This window comes from Microsporum canis, genomic scaffold, assembly GCF_000151145.1.
Source record: "Microsporum canis CBS 113480 supercont1.5 genomic scaffold, whole genome shotgun sequence".
NCBI classification, from domain to species: domain Eukaryota; kingdom Fungi; phylum Ascomycota; class Eurotiomycetes; order Onygenales; family Arthrodermataceae; genus Microsporum; species Microsporum canis.
In genome coordinates, this window is record NW_003299165.1 from 1,464,184 (window position 1) to 1,485,012 (window position 20,829).

Below are 20,829 nucleotides of genomic sequence, written 5' to 3' on the forward strand. Positions count from 1 at the left end.
CAGTTGTCCCGATATTCGCAAACATATTGCCGCCTGCAGCTCTGGTAGTAGCTGGTGCGGTAGACTCTGTAGAAGCTCCCAGTTTAGAAGTACCGAAAAGGCCCACCAGATGGAGCAGCTGTAGTGGTTGCTGGTGTGGCTGTGGATGCTGGAGTGCCAAGGGAAAATAGAGAGTTCTGGGTATTGCTACCTGCTGTAGTAGCAGTAGCGAGAGATGTAGATGGTTTGGTTGTGGTGGCTGGCGTTAGGGAAAACGCAGGTTGAGTAGAGGTTCCGGATGACGGCGTGAATAGTGAACCTGAAGCCTGGGAAGTTGTAGGTATAGCTCCACCGGATCCAAACAAGCCTGTGTTTGCACTTGGTTTTGAAGCATCAGTAACCGGTTTAGTCTGACCTAAATTGGAAAATAATCCTCCAGATGTGGTATTAGAAGTATTGGGTGTACTGCCAGTGGCCCCAAACAAGTTGCTTGCAGGCTTCGCCTGTTGTTGTTGGTCCGCACCGCTGCCGGAACCAAGAGTTGGAGTTGAAACAGCGGGAGAATTTGTCGATAGCGGGCTTGAAGTGCGTGCATTTCCGAAGAGGGCCGACGGAGCAGTGTTTTGTTGTCCGAAAGAAGTATTTGTCTGTGCCTGGGGTGGTGGGCCAGCCGGGGTTGTTGATATGTTGCCGAAAAGACCTGACTTTGCGGTAGCAGGAGTTGTGCTCCCAAAGATATTAGGACTTCCGGTAGTAGTGTTCCCAAATAGGCCCGACGGCTTCTGTGCCTGCGTTGCTGAATCTGCTGGTTTATTTGGGGTCGCGGTACCAGGGCCAAAAATGGGGGAGTTACTCTGCTGGCCTGAAGTTTGACCTGGGTTGGTAAAACTGAAAGTTCCACCAGAAGCTGCAGGCTTTTGCGCGCCAAATAGGTTACTCGTGGCCGTCGTGGCAGGAGTTGATCCAAATAATGAGGGTGACGAGGTTGAAGTAGTCTGGCCGCTCGCACCAACGTTGCCAAAGAGGCCGCCGGTTGAGCCTGAAGTTGGCTGACCGAACAGGGACGAGCCTCCGCTCGTGGATGCGCTTCCGAAATTCATAATCGAGGAGGTGGGAAGATCGTATGGGCGTTGGCTTCACGCGATGTAGAGAACTTGAGATGGACATTAGCACCATGAACCAAGAGAATTATTACTTGATGAGATGGGAGGTCAAAACTGTACAGTTGCTCAATGTCTCGTCTGCGTGATAGTAACGCGGCACGAAGGCAAGAACTAGAGAGGCCGCTCGTCTTCGTCTTGCGTCTCTCTCTCTCTTGGATGTTTTTTTTATTATTTTTTTGAAGCTGTTCCAAACTTCCAAATGAAGCTTCGAAGTCTGGCTGAGGTAAGCCGTATTGATACACAACATGATACGTCCAAGCTTGGTGTGTATTTTATAGATCGGTAAGATACCAAAACATGCCGCCTTTTTGTTGGCAGAAAAGGCGAACTTTTGACATCAAAAACAACTTCAAACGGCTTTAACGGTAGAAGAGAAAACAAGCCACTGGCCATGTTTGTGGTAACTCTTCGTATACTGTGTCTTTGAACCTGTAGATCCCCATGGCCGAACCGCGCTCTCGTCCTCCCAGCGTTCTATTGGAGCCACCACCAAAGGGAGTTGAACTAGAAGATCCTGGGGCATCAGACCATAGTATGTGTGATACTTACCTACCACTAAATATTCTATTAACGGTGTTACTCTTTACGCTAACCTGTCATAGATCCTGACAGTGATGAAGAGCACTTCTCTGATGCCACAGAGGGACAAGTATCCACCTCTCAACGGCCTTCCCGCTCCCAATCGCCAGTTCCCCGAACCAGAGTAGAAAAGGTCGATTCCTCACCCAGACATGGAGAGGTTCCTGGTTCACCAGCATACCAACAGCGGCTAGCAGATGCTGTGCCAGATGAGATTGACATCATTCGAGAGGGGGAAAGGAATGCTCAACACACTCCAGCCTGCCCAGAACGCCCTCGAACTCCTGGCGGAACCCTTATACCGTTGACAGTCGTGGAGAAGGTAGACCCTAGTTCGCCAGCATACGGTGAAGAACCGGGGACACAGGCATATGAATCACGAAAGGCGGATTTTCCCCCTGACCGGATTTTCAAGCTTGGGGATCCAAGAGCAAGCCCACAGCTTATCATAACAGAGAATGGAGTGGAAGATGCCATCAGTGATAGTGACCTCCCAGAGACGCTTCTCTCCCGCGTCGAATCCCTACCGAAAGATGGGGAGAAACGAAAGTTTACTGCTCACCGTAGGAAACCAAGCGATGCGGCCCCGGACGCGGAGGAGATAGTGCTTGACGTTCCAGGTAAATAATATCTCTTTTCAACTCCCTATTTTTATTCTAGAGGAACGATTGACCAAACCAGGACAACAAATTCCCGATATAAATAGCTGTGATACCCAAACCACCGAACACACGTCGCGATTAAATGATGGTGATAATACGGACCATCATACCGGTGGCCGGGTTGACGATGATAACGATGATAATGGCTTCGGTGATGACTTTGATGACTTCAAGGGCGGGGACGCAGATGATGACCAGGACGAATTTGGGGATTTTGATGATGGCTTTCAAGAACCAGAAGAAGGCTCTGACGCTGCCATACCAGAACCGATAGCCGATTCAACCTTGCCCTCCAGTCATCCTATTCTAGTGAGTTATCATAGGCTACCATGCTCCAAACTTCAAAAATCGCTAACAACAACATTAGCCGCCTCTTCTTGATTTTTCACCCTTTAAATCACTTCCTGACCTTCTTTCTGCTACTTCTGATCAACTTGATACCCTGTTTCCTAGCTCTGCAAATATATCCTCTTTACCCCCTGTTGAATCATTTCCTGACTCCTCCGCAATATTCACTACCGAACGCTCGCTATCTCTTTGGTCCCAACTAGTTGCGCCTCCACCACTGCAACCCCCAAACTGGACGAAATCCCGTATCCGCCGCCTATTTCTCGTCTCCCTGGGTGTCCCAGTGGACCTGGATGAAATTCTTCCAGCCTCAAAGCAGAAGAAGTTAGTCCTACCTTCTATGAACCGCGATACCGCACGTGTTTCAGGTGAAGAGCCATCTGGTCCTGGCGGCACATTACTCCGTTCTAGAAGCAAACGGAAACATCTTGACGGACAGTCTCGCTCATCTACATCTTTTGACTCTAACCGCTCTTCGTCACGGCCTGTTCCTTCAACTCCTCGGCGGAAGGGTAATACTCCTCCTCCAGAGCTGGATCTTCTCGCCGTCCGTCGTCTCTGTGGAACTACGGACGCAGCACTGGATGGCTTTACAGATCAAGAAATGAAGGAGCATATACAAACATTGGAGAGGATGACTGTTCGAGCTAGCGAGGTTTTGGAGTACTGGCTGAAGAAAAGAGATGGTCAACTTGGAGAAAAGGAGGCCTTTGAAGGTGTTATAGAGAACCTGGTTAAACATGCGAGACAAGTGAGGAAATGAGCGTTATTGAATGGCTGACGACCGGCTCTATCCCCTTTACATTCTACGAAGCGGTGCATATATAACCACGAAACAGTGACATAATCGGATGAAGAATCCTGCTTCCCTGTGGCATTTTATATTAATTAGGTAATATGGATATTTCGGAGTGGGCGAAGTTCTAGCTATCATTATCAAGGGGCGGCAATGGAGAATGGGAGCTGGATTCGATTACATTACTTTTTGTTCTTTATACCTTTGAATTAATGTTGGATATAATTTTATATTTACCAAATACAATTTCAAATATTCAATTTCGGAAATCATCTCACACAGTCAGTCCACTTACGGCTCTTTATCACTTTGAAGCGACTATGGTGAAATATAGTCTAGTAGACTTTAAATCATGAGAATCATTAGTATCATCAGTCATAACATGGAAGAAACAAATCAGAGTATAAAGCAAACTCAGTAGCAGAAATATAGATTAAAGATACACATTAAAATAAAGATATGCTCTAAACAATCGCTTTCACAGTGAGGGTATCAAAGAAAAGAAAGGGCCGTACGCATTTACTACATGAAGAACCATTGATCCCAATCCGTTTTATCAACCAAGCCAAACTTCCCAGACTACAAAGACTGATAAATAAATCGGTTCAAAGCTTGGAAGGGAAAGGAAAGAGAATTAAAAGCAAGAAAAGTGAAAGTGAAACATAACTCCGACTGCCGGGCATAACCTATACTGCTGATGAGAAATGGAAGAGTAAAAAGGCAGAAAGACGCAAATTGCCTACGAGGGGTATAATGAGTCTGGAGCAGAAAAGAAGATTCCAATACAAGAAAGAAAGAGAAAAGAAAGGAGGATAATTGGCGAAGTTAAAAAGACCAGTCTGTAGGTATCCTTTAATCAAATGTGGGATTAAAGAGATCAGTCAAGTTCAATGATTTCTGGGGGCGACTGTGCTGTCTTAGGAGATGATATAGTGATAGTCGTAGCCACTCCGGTTTCGTCTGCTTTTAAAGACGAATCTCGAGTAGACTTCACATTGTTCGTTTGACGCGTGATAACGCCCCAAGTTTGGTCAGCTCGAATTTTGATAGCGGTGACGTCATCTAGCTGCTTTCGTCGGGCTAACTCTTCTCGAACGTGAACTAGGAATTGATCGATAATTAAACGCTTTGGTCTCGCGTCTTTGTTGCAAATCGGACATTTCCAGTCCTCTGCCATCCCATGAGGCCTCTTCAACACTCGGGATAACCTTGTATTAAGAAAAGTATCGAGGTCAAAGCATTCATTGTGTTTACAGGAGACGGTACGAACGGGGATATCAAATATTCGAGCCATAAAAGGATCGATTAGGGCGACGGTGATGAAGTCATCAATGACACATAGTTCATCACTATCAGCTGTGTTGTTTGTCAGTCGTTTGACGATGTTGTCGAGACTCTGAGATAGTGATAGGGTCTGTATCGCTTCGCGAGCCCGTTTGTATGATGATACATCGATTACTTCCACGGCTATGGCGAACGTGGAACCTTTGCGTTCCTCTGGAGTACCGATAAGAGCGACTTTGATCTCATTTAGGCCGCATTTAAGAGCCCTGTTGATAGGAACTGGTAGATCTTTGCCAAAGTGAAACTTTCGACGGAAGAAATGTTCCACCCCATTGACATGGATATAAATGGCTAACGGCCAAGAACATTCTGCCATCACCCACTTCTCCTCCGTCAATGGCTGGCTGTCAGTGGAACGTACACATCGAATTTGATAGATCTTTGACCCATCAACGATTCCTTGGATAATGTGGAATGTGTTGGGCGGGTGAAGTGGTCTGGGGAGTGCTGCATGTTGATTTGACGATAAAGTTAAGGGTAATTGAAAGTTATATTGATCCCAACCGAGAGTGGTAGGAGATATGGCGAATGACTCGAACGATTGAAATAGGTTTTCGCCCGGTTTTGACGAACCACCCTTGGACAGAGAAACATTAACCACTCTTAGATGAGATAGATGGAGACTGGATGTGGGAGATGGATTGGCGGGTGGAAGAGCATTTGCATTGGGGGGAGGGAATAGGGGGGTTCCTATAGGCTGGCCTGTGGGAGTGGGTTGCATATAATGCTGAGCAGAAGGCGTGAGAGGAGGGTTATTATTAAAGTTGGCGGTAGAAACGGTAATTGGTTGGCGAGTGGGAGAGGGGTATGGCTGCGCTGCCGTTGAGGGCATAGGAGGGTGTATCCTGGCCGTGGTGTTCGGAGGAGCAGTTGAAGTTTGTGATGGTAAGGTTGTCTGACGTTGAAATGGTAGTGGTCGTATCGGCTGTGATCTTGTCGAGGCGGCTGCTGGAAAACGCATGGCCTGTCGGTTGGTCACTGAAAAGGGTGCCGCCTGTGGAGTAGAAGGATAGCCTGGAAGGGTAGAATAGAGGGTTTGCTGTGGGTTCATGTGGTGGGTAGCCTGGGAAGGAATTGGAGCAACTCCAGGGGGAGGATATACTGCATATATTTGCTGAAACATCGATGCTAGATAGCTGTTTTCTCCTTGTATATGCACTGCTGAGACTGGATTCGGGGTATTTGCCATTCGCAGGCGATGCTGGTAAAAATCGATATTCTTCTGACGAACAGTCTTCCACGCCTCACGAAGTGCTGCTGGTCGGTTTACGGTCAGAGTGGATACACAGGCCGTGTAGAACACACTCTGCATAATGACCGAATGTACACCGAGCTCATGGATTATTTCGTCAATCAGAGGGGGATATCCACGATTGTACACTTTTGAAAAGAATTTAGGCCAGGTATCCGCAAAGGAAGGTGCCCAGCTTTTGATAGATTCTATTGCAGCCGCATATCGTTGATTCTGGGAAGTGATAATCGCAAAGTCAGAAGGAAAGGCGCTGAAATAATGCAGAAACACACTAGAAGCTCGTGCCTTATGACACACCATGTCTAGCACTATTGCAACTGCCCTTTGTCCCTTAGCTCCAAACCCTGGTAGGTTTTTGGCAGAGGTTGCGGATATACAGTGCAACTGGTGAAGTGCCAGATACTGGAGGTCGTATAATACACATGCATCTCTAAGTAGATAAATATAAGCAGCTTCATGTGACTGAAAGGTCGACACAACGCCGTTTAAAAAAGGCACACAAGCGTTCAGAGCCTGTGGTGAAAGCTCAGTAGGTGGCTGCTGGAGCTTAGGCAGTCCCCGGCCAGCTGATCTTGCTTCAGACATACCATTATTGTTGTTATTATTGTTAATGGGTGATGGTGAGGATGGTTGCGAGGTGCATGTTTGAGAAAAGAGAGCTGGCGGTTGGGAGACCGCCAGACGTGGACGCTTATCTCGATGGTTATCCTGGTCACTAACAAGGTGCACATTGCTCTGGGCCGCTGCCACCACCAGAGGACTGCCTAGAGAAGGGACGTTCTGCTGTGAAGGGGTTGTTATACATCGCAGTGGCGGCGGCGGTGGCCTTGGAGAAGCAGTCTGGCGTCCATCAACAAGGGGAGCCGGCCGTGCTGTAACTTCGGGGGTCACTGGTTCAGCGCGAGGAGTGGTGCCTCTTGGGTCAGACCTGTGGCTCGGGTTTGGAGATGGCAGAGGTTGAACTGCTTGCTCTAGCTGGACTGGCTGCTTTGGTTGAACGGGCTGCACCGGGTCTGGCGTGATGGGTACCGCAGGAGGAAATATGCTCTCTGAAGACACCGGTGACAGGTAAACTGAGGCAGAGACAGCGTCCCCTGACACCTCAGAAACCGGTGTAGGGCCTTCAGCACTTCCAGGAGGACAAGATGCGGTCTTTTGGCCTGTATCAGAATTTGAGGGTGTTCTCTCCTTGGTAGACACAGCAGCAGCAGCGGCAGGACTAGGACGAGGGGCAGGACGCGATGGTCGACGCGTGATGACAGGAGCAGCGCCTGTCGTATTGTTGGCATTCTGCATCCATGCCTTTGGTCTGCTTCCTAGAAACCTGCTGGCAGTGGAATTCGATGCGACAAGTTCGGAGCCATTAATTTGCTGTCTTGAAGTAGACGACGACGGCTGTCTTCGTGCATTTGGGGATATCATCTTTGGCGTCACAGAAGAAGAAAAAGAAGCCCGCGCAATAGCATCCGGAACCTGGTTACATCACACAGAGAGTTGGTTTCTTTTTGTGTGTCACTATTTGATCACTAACAGGCAATCTTATAGCAGCTTTTTCCTTTATATATGTATTGGGAGAAGAAGAAGAAAAATACCAAAAGCCACTTGGGCGGTTAGCAAGTTTGATGGGTGGAGCAAAGAAGATGTTGGCTTTATTATGGGTGGTGTGTGTGTACAGAGTACATGCAAGTATAAGTTGCTCTCTTTTGCCCCTCCGGTCAAGTTCATGAGAATAGCACAGAGATATGTTTATAACCAGGACAAACCAAACTGAAGAGCCAACACTATCCTTTTTTTTTTTTCAATATAGAAAACAACGAAATCAAATGTTTTTCCTCTTCATCCTTTTATGGTGTTTTTATATTCTTTAAGTGAGAAGCTTTTTTTAATTAACTTTGGCTGTATTGAATGTTTTTTACCGCCCGTTACCACTCTCCGCAGTCAGTTTGGCGGTGAGTGGAGCTTTGGGAGGTGTATTTCGATTACACAAATAAGATACGGGGATAAATATTCTTCCGTCTTACCTAAGCGACTTATGTCATCTTCAGCTTACCTAAGCACGGCCAACTCAACTTCTCTTTTTCCTTTTTTTTTCCCTTCCTTCGCTTCTTTTCCTTGCTTCGTCCCACGTCGAGCCAATCCTTGGTTTGTTCGTCTCTTCTTCTTCTTCTTCCTCCTCCTCTTCTTCTTACTGTCTTGCTGTCCTCTTGCTCTACTTTTCTACCAGAGCTGCTGCTGCAACGATGTTCATCGCATGCTCGCTGCCTGCGCATGTTGTTGAATCTACTATCGCCCCTCTAGCCGTCCGCCCGTTGCGCCGCCTTCAGCTCGACTAGTTGCAACGTCAGACCAGACCAGAGAGAAGAACATCTCTCTCACTCCTCCCGCCGAGGTTGGGCAGCTTCGCTGGAACCAAACGCTGTTCAAAGAGGATTGGCCGGTTCTCGTTTTCGTTCTATTCTTCTTATTCTTATTAGGGTCTCACGGCCCTCTCGGATCCGTGGTTTACATTCAAGCTGTCAGTCTCACTCGGCGGTTCGCTATCCCAAGCCTTTCGAACGGCCTGTCACAAGCTTTTGCCGGGTACGACTACGAGGGACCGGAGCATCCTTCCGACAAGAGCTCTATTATATTTCCCCTCCTGTAGGAGTCGAGTGCTGGAGCCTGGCTCCTTTAACGTCCTCGTCTCTTACTCACCCCCCTGGAAGTCCTTGTTGGGAGCCTAAAATATAATTCGAACATGCCACAACGTTCAACAAACTCGCGCGATGCTCATCCGGGTGACGTGCTTTTGGTTAACCGTGAGTTCCAATTCCCATTGTCAGCTCTTTCCATTGAATCGTTACTGACATAAAACTTTCAAATATGATAGACGACTTCGATGCTCGAGGTGCGGACGAGCTAACCTTACGACGAGGTGACAAGGTTGAGCTGCTCGAGCTTGACGAAGGGTTCGGAGATGGCTGGTACCTTGGCCGGCATGTATCAGAAAACCGAACAGGCTTGTTTCCTGGAGGTTAGTTGTCCTTTGTGATTAGCATTGCAACCGTTTTGCGGGCTAATTTTTGGTGGCGTAGTTTATACTGTGATCGCTCCCAAGATCGGCATCAAGAAAACAAAGGATGCTTCTCCTTCTACAGAGCCTCTTTGGGATTCGTCTACTCCTGAGCTCGACTCTCCGTCTCTCGGGTCCAGTCGCGATCCTGTCTCGCCGGTATCGAATGATGAGACCACGCCCCAGCCTTCAAGGCATGTCAGCGCGATTGACATGAAACCCTTGTCTGGTGTGGATGCTGAATCCGGAGACGGTACTACAGCTGGCCACACAACCCAGCGTCCAGCTTCTGCGGGCTCTACGCAAGCTTCCCCAACCATTCGGCGGACGATCAGTGAGACACTAGGGAATATGTCCATGAACGGGGAAGATAGCCCGGTTTTGAATGAAACATTGAGTGTGATTGACGAACACATCACCAATTTTAGCACTCCACGACATAGCATTGCAACTCAAGAAAACCATAGTGTGCATGATTCAAGTAGTGAGTATAGCAGCTATCCTGACCACCGTTTATCATACATTCGTGGAGAGGAGACCGATGAAGAAGAAGAACGAATGCCTAGTGAAGCCGAGGTTCGAAAATGGGATCATCAACAAATGGCTCGTCATCTAAGAGACATTGGCGTCGACCCAAAACATTGCGATATATTCGAATCACAGGAAATCTCGGGTGATGTCCTCCTGGACATGGACCAAGAATTCATATATATGAGAGAGTTCGACTTTGGAGTTATGGGTCGGAGACTCAAGACGTGGCATAAAATAAGAGCCTTCCAGGAAGAGATCCAGGGCCCACGACATTTGAGGAAAGCAAGTTCGCATACTGCCGAAGACTACGACCGGTCACAGACCAAGTCAGTAATGTCGGGTTCTTATCTCCCTCGTATCCCTACCCTGGGTGAGAAACATCGTCACAGCCCACATAGTTCTAGGACTAGGACAACTGTAAAATACCGTGATACATCTTATGGATCACAGGCTTCGGCTCCCCCATTAACTCAGCCACACGACAATGACGCCACTACCAAACCATCTGCAGACTCCATTCGCCGAAGCAACCATCATCGATACTCTTCTATAGAAAACACGTCCGTCTTCCCGTTGGCTGATTCTAGCGCATTTTCTGCCTCAAGAAAAGCTCCAGCCCCGCCTCATGAGAAGAAGCCGTCTTTCGATCGCAATTGGATGATGAATCCCTCTCCAACAACCAACAGTAATACCAACAATACCAGCAATAGCCCACGGCCAAGCAGTTCCCTAGCAGCCACTAAACAATTCTATAAAACGGGAAGCAACCGAACAGACGACTCCAGCACCGGATTTGGAGATTCTGTCGATTTTGACCGCGGATACTTCTCTGGTGGTGACGTTGATGGCCGAAAGCAACGCAAGGTTCTTCGTAAGAGAGATTCTAGCAAGAGAAGCTACAGCCACTCCAGACATTCGAGTCTGGCTGCACCTGCAGATGACAAGAAGAAGAGACACTCTAGGTTTGGTAGCACAGGCTCGATGAGAGACCTGGCTTCTGTGAAGCCACTGTACCCAAAACGACACTCTCAGGATTTTACTATTAACAGCACGCTTGCGTTGCTTGAAGACGAGTCTCACTCGCCTACCGTTACAAATCTAGAACCAACCCCTGAGTCTCCAACCGGATTTTTATCATCCATAGTTGGTTATGGCAAGACTAATAACGATGGTTCTGGGCGTTCATCTCCTTTACCGACCACTTCCAGTTTAAGGGGCATTACTCCCAAAGTCAGACGAACCATTGGGCTTCGGGCTATCTCTGATGCCGTTACTGGTATTGAGAAGACTCGTATCAGTTCACCGGTGCCCTCCTCTGGCAGGGACTTGCCGCAATCTCCCACTCGAACGGACTCTAGCACACCATCAGGGACTGGGACAAGTAGAAGCCTAGAGATAGACAGCACGGAAAGTTCAAGACTAGAGGGCCTTGCTACCATGAAAAACGGGAATGGGACGCAGCGAACCAAGTCGAAGAAAGATACAAGTGCCTATCGACGTGGGCTCGAAAAGAAGACTCCTAAGGAGCAGATGCAGGATGCCGACTATTACGGCTGGATGAAGAAGAAATCCTCTAATCTAATGACAACATGGAAACCGCGCCTGTTTATCCTCAAGGGCCGTCGCCTCTCATATTACTACTCTGAAGACGATACTGAAGAGCGCGGCCTTATCGATATTTCTTCCCATCGTGTCTTCCGTGCTGATCAGGATGCGATTACATCGCTACACGCCACCTTAACCAGAGCCAAGGCCCTGCCCGCTACTCCGTCTAACAACGATACGCCAGCCGAACAAACTGATGGCGAGGAAAAGACTGGAACTTCCAGACGGAACAGTTCAGCGGAACCTCCATTCATCTTCAAATTAGTTCCTCCCAAGGCTGGCATTTCCCGCGCTGTCCAGTTCACCAAGCCAGCTATCCACTTCTTTCAAGTCGACAATATTCAACAAGGCCGCCTCTGGATGGCGGCTATAATGAAGGCAACGATTGAACGAGATCTAAATCTCCCCGTCAAAACGACAAATAAGCAGAAGACGATAACTCTAAAGCAAGCGCGTCTGCTCGCCCAAACATCTCCTACTCCCCCCCTAGATTCCACTTCAAGACCACCTAAACCGGAGGAAGATAGTTCGCGTAACACGTCAGCTTCGAACAGTGCGACCCTCGCAACACCAGTTGGTGAAACTAGCGCCGATGAGTTTCAAAAAATAGGGGATATAGATACCGGGTCATCATCTTTATTCCCAGACATGAACCCCGTGGATCACCTCCAATCAGCCAGTTAAGGTACTATCACTTTCGGCTCTCCATGTCCAAACGGCTTATTTCATAATACCTCCGTCATACTTAATTTCCATTTCCTCCGGGCACTTCTCTTCCCCCGCATTAGAAACATGTCTTTCCCTTTCTCAGCCCTTTTCACTCACTTGTTTAGTTTAACAAGTAGAAATGTTCGAGCATTACGACTGGCGCCCACACGGATATACCCTTTCCTTTTATTTATTCACCATATACTCCTTCTCTTAATCTGCCCCTACTCTTCCTTTACCCCCTGACATTTTGGAATCTACTTAATGGCCTGTTTGTTGATGTTATTGGTGAGATAACTCACCCACACTGCACTGCAAAACTACCTATGTTTACCAAAAGGAAGTTAAGCGAGTGCTCACATTTACTGGTACTACCTAATACGATCTTTAATACATGATTCTCTCTTGCGGTTCTTATCTATTTCATGTTTATTATTTTGTATGATAGCTTATACATATCTTTAGGTAAAATTTATAACTTTGAGTAACGAGTCAGTCAAGTAGCGTACTTATGCAGGGTCGAGGCCTAGAGCGATATATATTAGATCCGTCACACTCTATCTACAGACGCCCGCTTCAAAAAGGAGGCATTCGTGCATTATAACTTCAACGTCGTCGTCTTTGAATAAAACAGCCCTCCGCGCCAAGAGCCCGTGCGGGTGCTGACATAAATTTAAAGGTTAGAATTTGTTCGCCATCAAGTCTCCTTTTCTGCTCTACTTTTGTTAGTTCATGACATTATCAAGCAATCCTCTCTTTTCTCACTCTTTGACGCTCCTTTTTAGACACTAGATGCTAATGCATCTGGGTTTCCCCACGATTCTCCGGCGGGCTCTCGCTGTTCTCCTGCCCGTATCCTTTGCCTCTCTTTGTTACCTGTACCTGTATCCTCTATTCCACGGATGCGCCTTTCCGCTCTCGACTTCAAACGCCAGTACCGGCATCTATCCTCCTTATACCAGTAATGCCTTTCTGAATACCGTCCGCGATCACATAGGACTGAATAACCTTGCTGCGCGCTCCCCCATAACAGCGCCATTCCGCCTACTTGTTCTAGCCGACCCACAGCTTGAAGGCGATACCTCCTTGCCTAGACCCGGTGAAGGATTCATACCACAGCTTAAAAATCACTGGGAAGATATAAAGTCTGCAGACACGGGTGTTGCGCTCCTTTCTGCAGCCAGGAAGGGTTTGCAGAGTGTGATATGTACGGATATCCCTCGATTGGGGCGTACGATTCGCAAACAGCTCGATCTTCTAGGGAATGATTACTACTTGGCGCATATATATAGAACATTGTCGTGGTGGAGTCGACCTACACATGTCACTGTTTTAGGAGATCTCATCGGGAGCCAATGGGTGTCGGATGAGGAATTTGGGATCCGTTCATGGCGATATTGGAATCGGACCTTTCGTGGAGGTGTGAAGGTGCCTGACGATATCATGGCTACTGGAAGGGGTGGGTATACCCAACAAACGGGCGGTGAAATTATTCTTGACATTGAGCCCGATAATTGGTCTAATCGAATCATTAATATTGTTGGAAACCATGATATTGGATATGCGGGTGATATCTCCCAGAAACGTCTAGATCGATTCGATAGAGAATTCGGCCGCGCAAATTGGGACGTTAGGTTTAATTTGCCCCCGGCAGATTTGAGTCTGGATGTCAATGGGACGCAGGACAAGCTGGGATCAATCCCTTCTATACACTTGATCGTGCTCAACACTCTCACCTTTGACACTCCGGCACTTGACCTTTCAATCCAGGGCCATACATACCATTATCTCAATGATGTTATTGATCGTTCGCACCCGGTGGAGGACCGAACGACATTTACCTTGCTGTTAACCCACTTGCCGCTCTATAAACAGGAGGGCGTCTGTACTGACCCACCTTACTTTTCATTCCATGAAAAAGACGACGAGAACCCCAACGATGGTGAGATGCGGTTCAAAGCTGGTGGTTTGAAAGAGCAAAATCACCTAAGTGACTACGTTAGTTATAATGGTATCCTACAAGGCATATTCGGTATGTCTGGGGATTCCAACGCGCCTTACGCCGGGAAAGGGCGCAATGGCTTAATCCTCACTGGCCATGACCACACTGGATGCGATGTCATACATTATGTGGATAAAACGGTAGTCAGTGACGAAGGTAGCGTCGATTCTGAGGGAGAAAGCATACCAGCTACTTCCTGGTCATGGAATGCAAAGAAATATTCATCAGAACCGGAATCACTTGTATCAACTAGCAGTACATCTAGCTCTGCTACAGAATCTACACAACCACCATCTATTCGAGAGGTTACCTTACGCTCAATGATGGGGGAATTTGGAGGCAATGCCGGGCTTTTATCTCTCTGGTTTGATACTGATCCCTCTGTTCAGGAATGGAAGTATGAAATCACCACCTGTCAACTAGGCGTCCAACATATCTGGTGGGCAGTTCATATTGTGGCATTGGTAACCGTCATAGTTGCTCTGACCTTAATAGCTGTGTTGGCTATTTCTGGACAGCCGTCCGCTGTCGAAGAGCAAAAGAGTTTAAAGTTGGAAGCTCTAAGCAATCAAAAATCAAGCTCTTAAGTGCAACCCGTTTAAGGTGCATCCAGGAGCTCAATACCAAAGGGGCAATGAAGTAAGATGAATATATGATCGATGAAGCCTAGGTATTCGCGGGACTCCCGGTTTTTTATATTACTTCTATATAATATGCATTGCAGGCGTTTTGTCAATATTTAGCATTCGTTATGTCAGGCATAGCAATTAATTGGATATTTCTTTATTATTAACCGATCAAAGGCAATATTAACCCCCAACTTTGCATGGTCCCAGGAGATATTTGAACATCCGTATATAGATAATACTATTATGGCTGCCTGAGTGATACTGAGTGATCTTCGCGCCTCCCGAGAACACCCAGAAATATCTACAATCACTATAGTTCAAGGAAAATATTTTGTATTTGAGACTTTGACTTTTAATCTCAGTAAAAGTCGGGTATTTTCCCACCGAGGCTCGGACGTGAGGCCCGTGTGGGATAGTTCTATGCTTTCATACAACATGGGTGAACCGCCAGAGCCAAATAGATATTGGATAAAGGCGAGAAAATATGGTTGTATTTTTGCGTATCACATAAAAATTAAGAATCAACGCCCCCTAGTACCCTGTCACCGATCTCTTACATCACAACACCGGAGTTACTGGCAATACGCTAAAAAAGAAATGAGCAATTAGTTATGGATATCGCTTGCGGTATATTGACTGGGTTTTGGGAGTTGACTTACAGGCCATAGCTCTGCGGCCTCCTTTCCAACTGGTCCTGTGATGGCGGATCCCTTCATTTCACCTTTGGCGTTGACAATCTGTATAGCCTGGTTAGTGATTTTTCAATGGACGGCATTTAATGCTCTGGTCTCAAAAAATGGGTACTTACGACACCAGCGTTGTCCTCGAAGTAGAGGAAAATGCCGTCAGGTCGCTTCCATGGCTTGCTTTGTCGGACAACAACAGCGGGCATGACCTTCTTCCTCAATTCTGGCTTTCCCTTCTTGACGGTGGCCATAACCATGTCACCAACACCGGCAGCAGGAAGACGGTTCAGGCGGGCACCGGTAGCTTTGACGGAGATGATGTAGAGATTTCGGGCACCGGAGTTGTCACAGCAGTTCATAACTGCACCACTATGTTGAGGGTACATACATCAGTACAATTTGAACATATAACCATCTGAAGGCGAAAATTTTGTCATCCACACGCTCAATCCGACCAGCCGTATCAGTCCATTCTCCTCTTTGTCGCATTTCTTTTTATGCTCTACTTCCTCCAGAGACGAATGGCGCAGGGGAAAAAGGCAATATACTGGGCTTGTCGAAATTTGGGAATTCATTTTATACGTACACTGGAAGACCAAGGGTCATCTTCAGCTTGTTACCGGCGGCACCGCCACGACTAAATTGCACACAAGACACGTTAGCTCTGTTCCTCTGATTCGCGATGCTGTTTTTTGCTCTTTCACTCCTCGCTGCCAACTTGGTACACAAATCTCACGCAAGCATCTCAGTAAACATATAGAAAAGACACCTGGCTTACCCTCTCTTCGACATGATAACAGATTTCTACCGACGCGGGGGAAGGACGTAAAAAAAGGCTGGTCGTGGAATCCGATTATTGACAGCTTGCGATCTTCGAATTCAAGAGCGTTCGACGTTTCCGCAAAGATTGATTTCGCTTAGTGTGGGCAGAAGAAATCTTGGCGGTGTTTTCTGGTTGGCCCAAAGGGGGATAGTGCCATTTATAACACGTGATTAACCCTAGACCTAAAGAGAAGACTATTTTGGAAGTCATGTGATATTAAGTATGAATTGATTACATAAGATGGTTAAGCTGGCTGGAGAGAATAAGAAGAATATCTGCAAAGACATTGTTAAACGGTAAATGGCAAAGAGCAAGAAATTAGAGAAGAACAAGTGACGCGTTTGCGGAAGATGCGTCAGAGATAGCCGACGCCTCCTTTCCATATGTCATTCCTCGCCATGCTGGACCCCAAAGAAAAACTCCTAGATGGATATCTACCCCCAAGCGCCAATAACAGATACGGAGAACCGTTTATTCAATTTGGACAACCAGAAGAAAAAAGGCAGGAAATAAAAAGCCAAGACATTACTCCTTCTCTTTTGGAGGAGTCTCCTTAGCCGCGTCGGCATCAGGATTTGGTTCTTTGGTTTCCGTGGTATCGGTTGCTTTTGTAGGCTCTGTTGCTATACAAGTGCCCTCTTGGGAATTAGACTTTGTTTCTCCAGTCTCTGGGGATTTTGGCGGTGTTGTATTCCGTTGAGAAGCGCTAACGGCCGGTGCTTCCTCCTGTTCTTCAGCTGGAGGTTCTAGCTCCAGGGTTTCATCCATATTAGCGTCTGCGTCCTCCATTGTAGTGTCTCCATCAACATTTTCTTGAGGAATTTCCAGGTTTGAAGCAGGTGTAGAGATAGCAGGCTCTTTCTCCTCGGCCTCCGGAGCAGTGCCATTGGTTTCAGCAGCTGGTGCTTCTTCATCCTCTATTTGTGGATCGGGTTTAGCAGAGGGTTCAGCTGCTGTAGGAGAAGGCTTTGCTGGAATTTCAATATCCTCGTCCATTTTGTCAGGCTCCTCCTCAGGCATTGATGACTCGTCTCGAGGAGTCACAATTCCGCTATCTATGATTGAGTCGGCATCGATGTGACGGTAGTTGATGTTGCCTCGTCTTCTTTCGCGATTGGGCTGGCGCCGGACACCGTTGGCAGCCGCTGACTCTTCATCCTCACTTTCACTTAACTCGCCATCCTTTTCAACGTAGTTGTCAAATCGCCGTTTTGTGTATCGTTTATCCTTATTTTCGTCCTCATCAAGGTCATCAAGGATGGCGTCGGCTTCGTCATCCATGCCGTCAACTAAAGTATCCCTTGGGACATCGGTCATTTGAACCGACGGGGCAAACGTGGTACGTCTGAGATTTTCAACAACTTGAATTCGAATTTTTTCCAAATATTCTTTGGAATTGGCATTGTCCATGTTTGACGGCCGGACATCCAATTCATAATCAGGAGAGAAATACTAACATTTTTGTAAGCACATAATTGCAACAAGGTATCATGATCATCCCAGGAACTTACTTCATAGTAGTCATTGTATGGAAGCTCTGCTGGTAGCTGGTTGCCAACAAGCACGCCGGTCTCGTATGCCCAGGTACGAGCGACGTTCCTCATAGTGTAGCCCCCTCCTCCAAGGATTAAGGTCGGAAGGTTAAAGCTTTTGACGTATTTAACGCAGTTCGCGTGACCGCGCATGCTCAGATTGAAGCAACCCAGACGATCACCGGACAGACTATCACCACCACACTGAAGGACGACAGCCTCAGGGCGGTACCATTCCATGACATGCTTAATGACCGGCTCGAAGATGCCTTTATAAGATACATCATCGATACCATCTCTGAGGGGGAAGTTGACGGAATAATACTTTCCTGATCCCACTCCGATATCGCGCAACTCACCCGTTCCAGGGAAGTATTCTCCGTATTTATGGAACGAGACAGTCATAACACGGTCGGTGGTATAAAATGCCTCTTCGACACCATCGCCGTGATGAACGTCAATATCAATATAAAGAACGCGCTGTTTAAAACGCAAAAGCTCGAGGATCCCGAGAACAATATCTAAGTAAAAAACGTCAGCCCATAGTCCTAAGGGAGGAAAAAGAAAAACGACGACTTACCATTAACGTAGCAAAAGCCACTAGCTTCGCTTTTCTTTGCATGATGAAGGCCACCGGCCCAGTTTACCGCAATATCGCATTTGTTTCTGTTCAGACGAGCAGCACCTTCCATCGAACCTCCTGCGCTGATACCGCAGAACTCAAAAAGGCCGTCGAACACTGGACAATCGTCACCAACATTATAGCGACTTTGCTCCTTTGCATATTGGTCCATATTATCGGGCGTTACTTTGGCAAGGAAGTCTATGTACTCGTCGGTGTGGAACTGCGTCATTTCAAATTTGCTTGCGGGTTTTGCGCGCTGTAAAAACGTGTCAGCCCCAAGTATACATTACTCTTTCGGTATTCCAGGCAATTAAAGGGGGGTTCAATATGAGAAAAGAACAGCCTATGAATACTCACATATATTTCCATCTTCTTGTAAAGACCATAGTTCATCACCAAGCTGTGTGTCATTCGAATGCGATGAGGCTTCATCGGATGTCCAGCAACATAGGCATAATTTCCTACATCGGAATCGTAAAAGTAGGCGATGCGTTTCTTATCCGTTGACCCATTCGTAAGGGGCGCATCGAGAGGCGCAAACCCGGTCATGATGGGCAAGTTCTGGATAATGGTCGAGCTTGATGAAGGACAGGTCTTCTATATAGCTGGTGGCAGTAGAGAAAGATGCTAAGAAAACGAGTCTGCAACAGGAAAAATGGGGTCAGAGACTAGAGGCTGAGGAGTCAAAGAGCAACGGTGAACTCCATAACACTGGATATGATGAAAAGAAGGGTAACAATATAACAATTCAAGGAGTTTCGTTCAAGAGAATTTGCTCTTGGGTGGAAAATGCGAAAGGCAGACGAAGGAAATACTCATGGATGACTAAGCGAGCCATTGAACGGGGATCTCGGAGCTCGGATTAACTCGTCGGAACTGGCCCCAGCTTCAGGAAGAAAAGCAGAAGTCAAAGCAACATCAAACAAAGCAAGCAACCAAGCTCGACTTCCACCTCCTTTGCCGTCCTTTCACTCATCGCTCTACTCTCCGATATCATCCTGTTCTCTCTTGGGTGATTAGGAAGATACCTGTCGTTTGCGCGCGACCTTTTATTTTTGCTCCTGTTCCTGTTTTGACGTCGCTTGTAGCTTTATCTCAACAAGGCAGAGCTAGTATTCATCATGGAGCGGTTTAGTCGAATGTTACAGGCTGCCCAGAGCATGGGTATGAGTAATGCTCCCCAAGGGGTAAGTGATTCTATGTCTGATTCTGTCTGCGGATGCGATACCTTCTGCTCTTTGTATTTTTACAAATCTAACCCAGAAGCCTGATTAGGACACCCCCAACCTTATTGATAACTCCGAAACTGTTCACATATCATCTTTGGCTCTTCTGAAGATGTTACGACACGGCCGTGCGGGTGTACCCATGGAAGTAATGGGTTTGATGTTGGGAGAGTTCGTGGATGAATATACAGTCAGAGTTGTGGATGTATTCGCTATGCCTCAGAGCGGTACTGGTGTCAGCGTCGAAGCTGTTGACCCCGTATTTCAGACAAAGATGATGGAGATGCTTCTACAGACAGGAAGGTACAGTAATTCAGCTCCATGTTTTGCCATTACTATGAATCATTTGCCTTACTCACACTAGTCTATAGACCGGAAGCGGTTGTGGGATGGTATCACTCCCATCCGGGCTTTGGGTGTTGGCTCTCCTCTGTCGATATTAACACCCAACAATCTTTCGAGCAGCTCACCCCTCGCGCCGTTGCTGTTGTCGTTGATCCCATACAATCCGTAAAAGGAAAAGTTGTTATCGACGCTTTCCGATTAATATCTCCCCAAACTCTTGTCATGGGCCAGGAGCCACGTCAGACCACCTCTAACCTTGGACACCTCAACAAACCATCAATCCAAGCTTTGATCCACGGCTTGAACCGTCATTACTACAGCATGGCTATTAACTACCGGAAGACAGGGCTAGAGGAGAATATGCTTATGAACCTCCATAAGCACGTATGGACCGAAGCTCTTCAGATGAACGACTTTAGACAGGAGCACAAGGAGAATGTGGAGCGGCTGCAGAAGCTTGTTGGACTTGCTGAAGGATACGAGAAGAGAGTTAAGGAGGAGTCGGAGCTCACGCCGGAGCAACTCAAGACACGCTATGTTGGAAAACTTGACCCCAAGAAACGTATGATCATTCCAAAAACCCTGGACTGTGATATGTTCTTAACTAACTCGCTTACTGTTGGATATAGATATCGAGGATGTTGGCCAGCAGCTTATAGAAGACAACATTGTCGCCGTGTCTCGACAAATGATTGATAAGGAAGCGTCTCTAGCCCGAGCTAGCAGATCCAAGGCACGTCAGCAAGATATGATGGAGACTGATGAGGAAATATAACTTCCGTTATACATGTACCATTATCGTAGCCCTTCCGAACGTAGCTCATGTTACCTCAAGGCTTCGACAATTCAATCGATGATAAAGATAAATATATATTCTATTATGGTATAAAACAAGAAGTACAAGTCTAGTAAAACAGCGGTGCCTTGAACGCTATATATAAA

At 47.0% G+C, this 20,829-nt stretch overlaps 9 protein-coding genes across 9 annotated transcripts in view; 4 read left to right on the plus strand and 5 right to left on the minus strand.

Annotated features, from left to right (window-relative positions):
- Positions 1-1,079, minus strand: part of MCYG_05637 (nucleoporin nsp1) — a gene marked incomplete at both ends in the record, with an annotated part of 2,107 nt that extends 1,028 nt beyond the window's left edge. The window contains one exon of the mRNA XM_002845722.1: positions 107-1,079. Coding sequence (XP_002845768.1) covers positions 107-1,079 — 973 coding nt within the window. The remainder of the gene's footprint in view (positions 1-106) is intronic.
- Positions 1,080-1,583: 504 nt separating this feature from the next.
- On the plus strand, positions 1,584-3,494 carry MCYG_05638 (conserved hypothetical protein; the record flags this gene model as incomplete). The annotated part of the gene is made up of 4 exons (XM_002845723.1): positions 1,584-1,674; positions 1,745-2,341; positions 2,403-2,692; positions 2,751-3,494. The coding sequence occupies 4 exons, from the start codon at positions 1,584-1,586 to the stop codon at positions 3,492-3,494; spliced, it is 1,722 nt and encodes a 573-aa protein (XP_002845769.1).
- Positions 3,495-4,404: 910 nt separating this feature from the next.
- Positions 4,405-7,545, minus strand: MCYG_05639 (MIZ zinc finger protein; the record flags this gene model as incomplete). The annotated part of the gene is made up of 1 exon (XM_002845724.1): positions 4,405-7,545. One exon carries the CDS (start codon positions 7,543-7,545, stop codon positions 4,405-4,407), a length of 3,141 nt encoding a protein of 1,046 aa, XP_002845770.1.
- A 608-nt stretch (positions 7,546-8,153) lies between these two features.
- MCYG_05640 (uncharacterized protein) lies at positions 8,154-8,393 on the minus strand (the record flags this gene model as incomplete). The annotated part of the gene is made up of 1 exon (XM_002845725.1): positions 8,154-8,393. One exon carries the CDS (start codon positions 8,391-8,393, stop codon positions 8,154-8,156), a length of 240 nt encoding a protein of 79 aa, XP_002845771.1.
- Positions 8,394-8,860: 467 nt separating this feature from the next.
- Positions 8,861-11,995, plus strand: MCYG_05641 (conserved hypothetical protein; the record flags this gene model as incomplete). Its single annotated transcript, XM_002845726.1, has 3 exons — positions 8,861-8,921; positions 8,993-9,136; positions 9,198-11,995. The coding sequence occupies 3 exons, from the start codon at positions 8,861-8,863 to the stop codon at positions 11,993-11,995; spliced, it is 3,003 nt and encodes a 1,000-aa protein (XP_002845772.1).
- Positions 11,996-12,817: 822 nt separating this feature from the next.
- MCYG_05642 (conserved hypothetical protein) lies at positions 12,818-14,608 on the plus strand (the record flags this gene model as incomplete). Its single annotated transcript, XM_002845727.1, has 1 exon — positions 12,818-14,608. The coding sequence occupies one exon, from the start codon at positions 12,818-12,820 to the stop codon at positions 14,606-14,608; it is 1,791 nt and encodes a 596-aa protein (XP_002845773.1).
- A 595-nt stretch (positions 14,609-15,203) lies between these two features.
- MCYG_05643 (60S ribosomal protein L23) lies at positions 15,204-16,189 on the minus strand (the record flags this gene model as incomplete). Its single annotated transcript, XM_002845728.1, has 5 exons — positions 15,204-15,236; positions 15,310-15,387; positions 15,459-15,705; positions 15,923-15,973; positions 16,115-16,189. 5 exons carry the CDS (start codon positions 16,126-16,128, stop codon positions 15,204-15,206), a joined length of 423 nt encoding a protein of 140 aa, XP_002845774.1.
- A 495-nt stretch (positions 16,190-16,684) lies between these two features.
- Positions 16,685-18,865, minus strand: MCYG_05644 (histone deacetylase RpdA; the record flags this gene model as incomplete). Its single annotated transcript, XM_002845729.1, has 4 exons — positions 16,685-17,611; positions 17,671-18,239; positions 18,272-18,572; positions 18,674-18,865. 4 exons carry the CDS (start codon positions 18,863-18,865, stop codon positions 16,685-16,687), a joined length of 1,989 nt encoding a protein of 662 aa, XP_002845775.1.
- Positions 18,866-19,437: 572 nt separating this feature from the next.
- MCYG_05645 (multidrug resistance protein) lies at positions 19,438-20,662 on the plus strand (the record flags this gene model as incomplete). Its single annotated transcript, XM_002845730.1, has 4 exons — positions 19,438-19,503; positions 19,592-19,845; positions 19,914-20,449; positions 20,517-20,662. The coding sequence occupies 4 exons, from the start codon at positions 19,438-19,440 to the stop codon at positions 20,660-20,662; spliced, it is 1,002 nt and encodes a 333-aa protein (XP_002845776.1).
- Between the last annotated feature and the right edge of the window lie 167 nt (positions 20,663-20,829).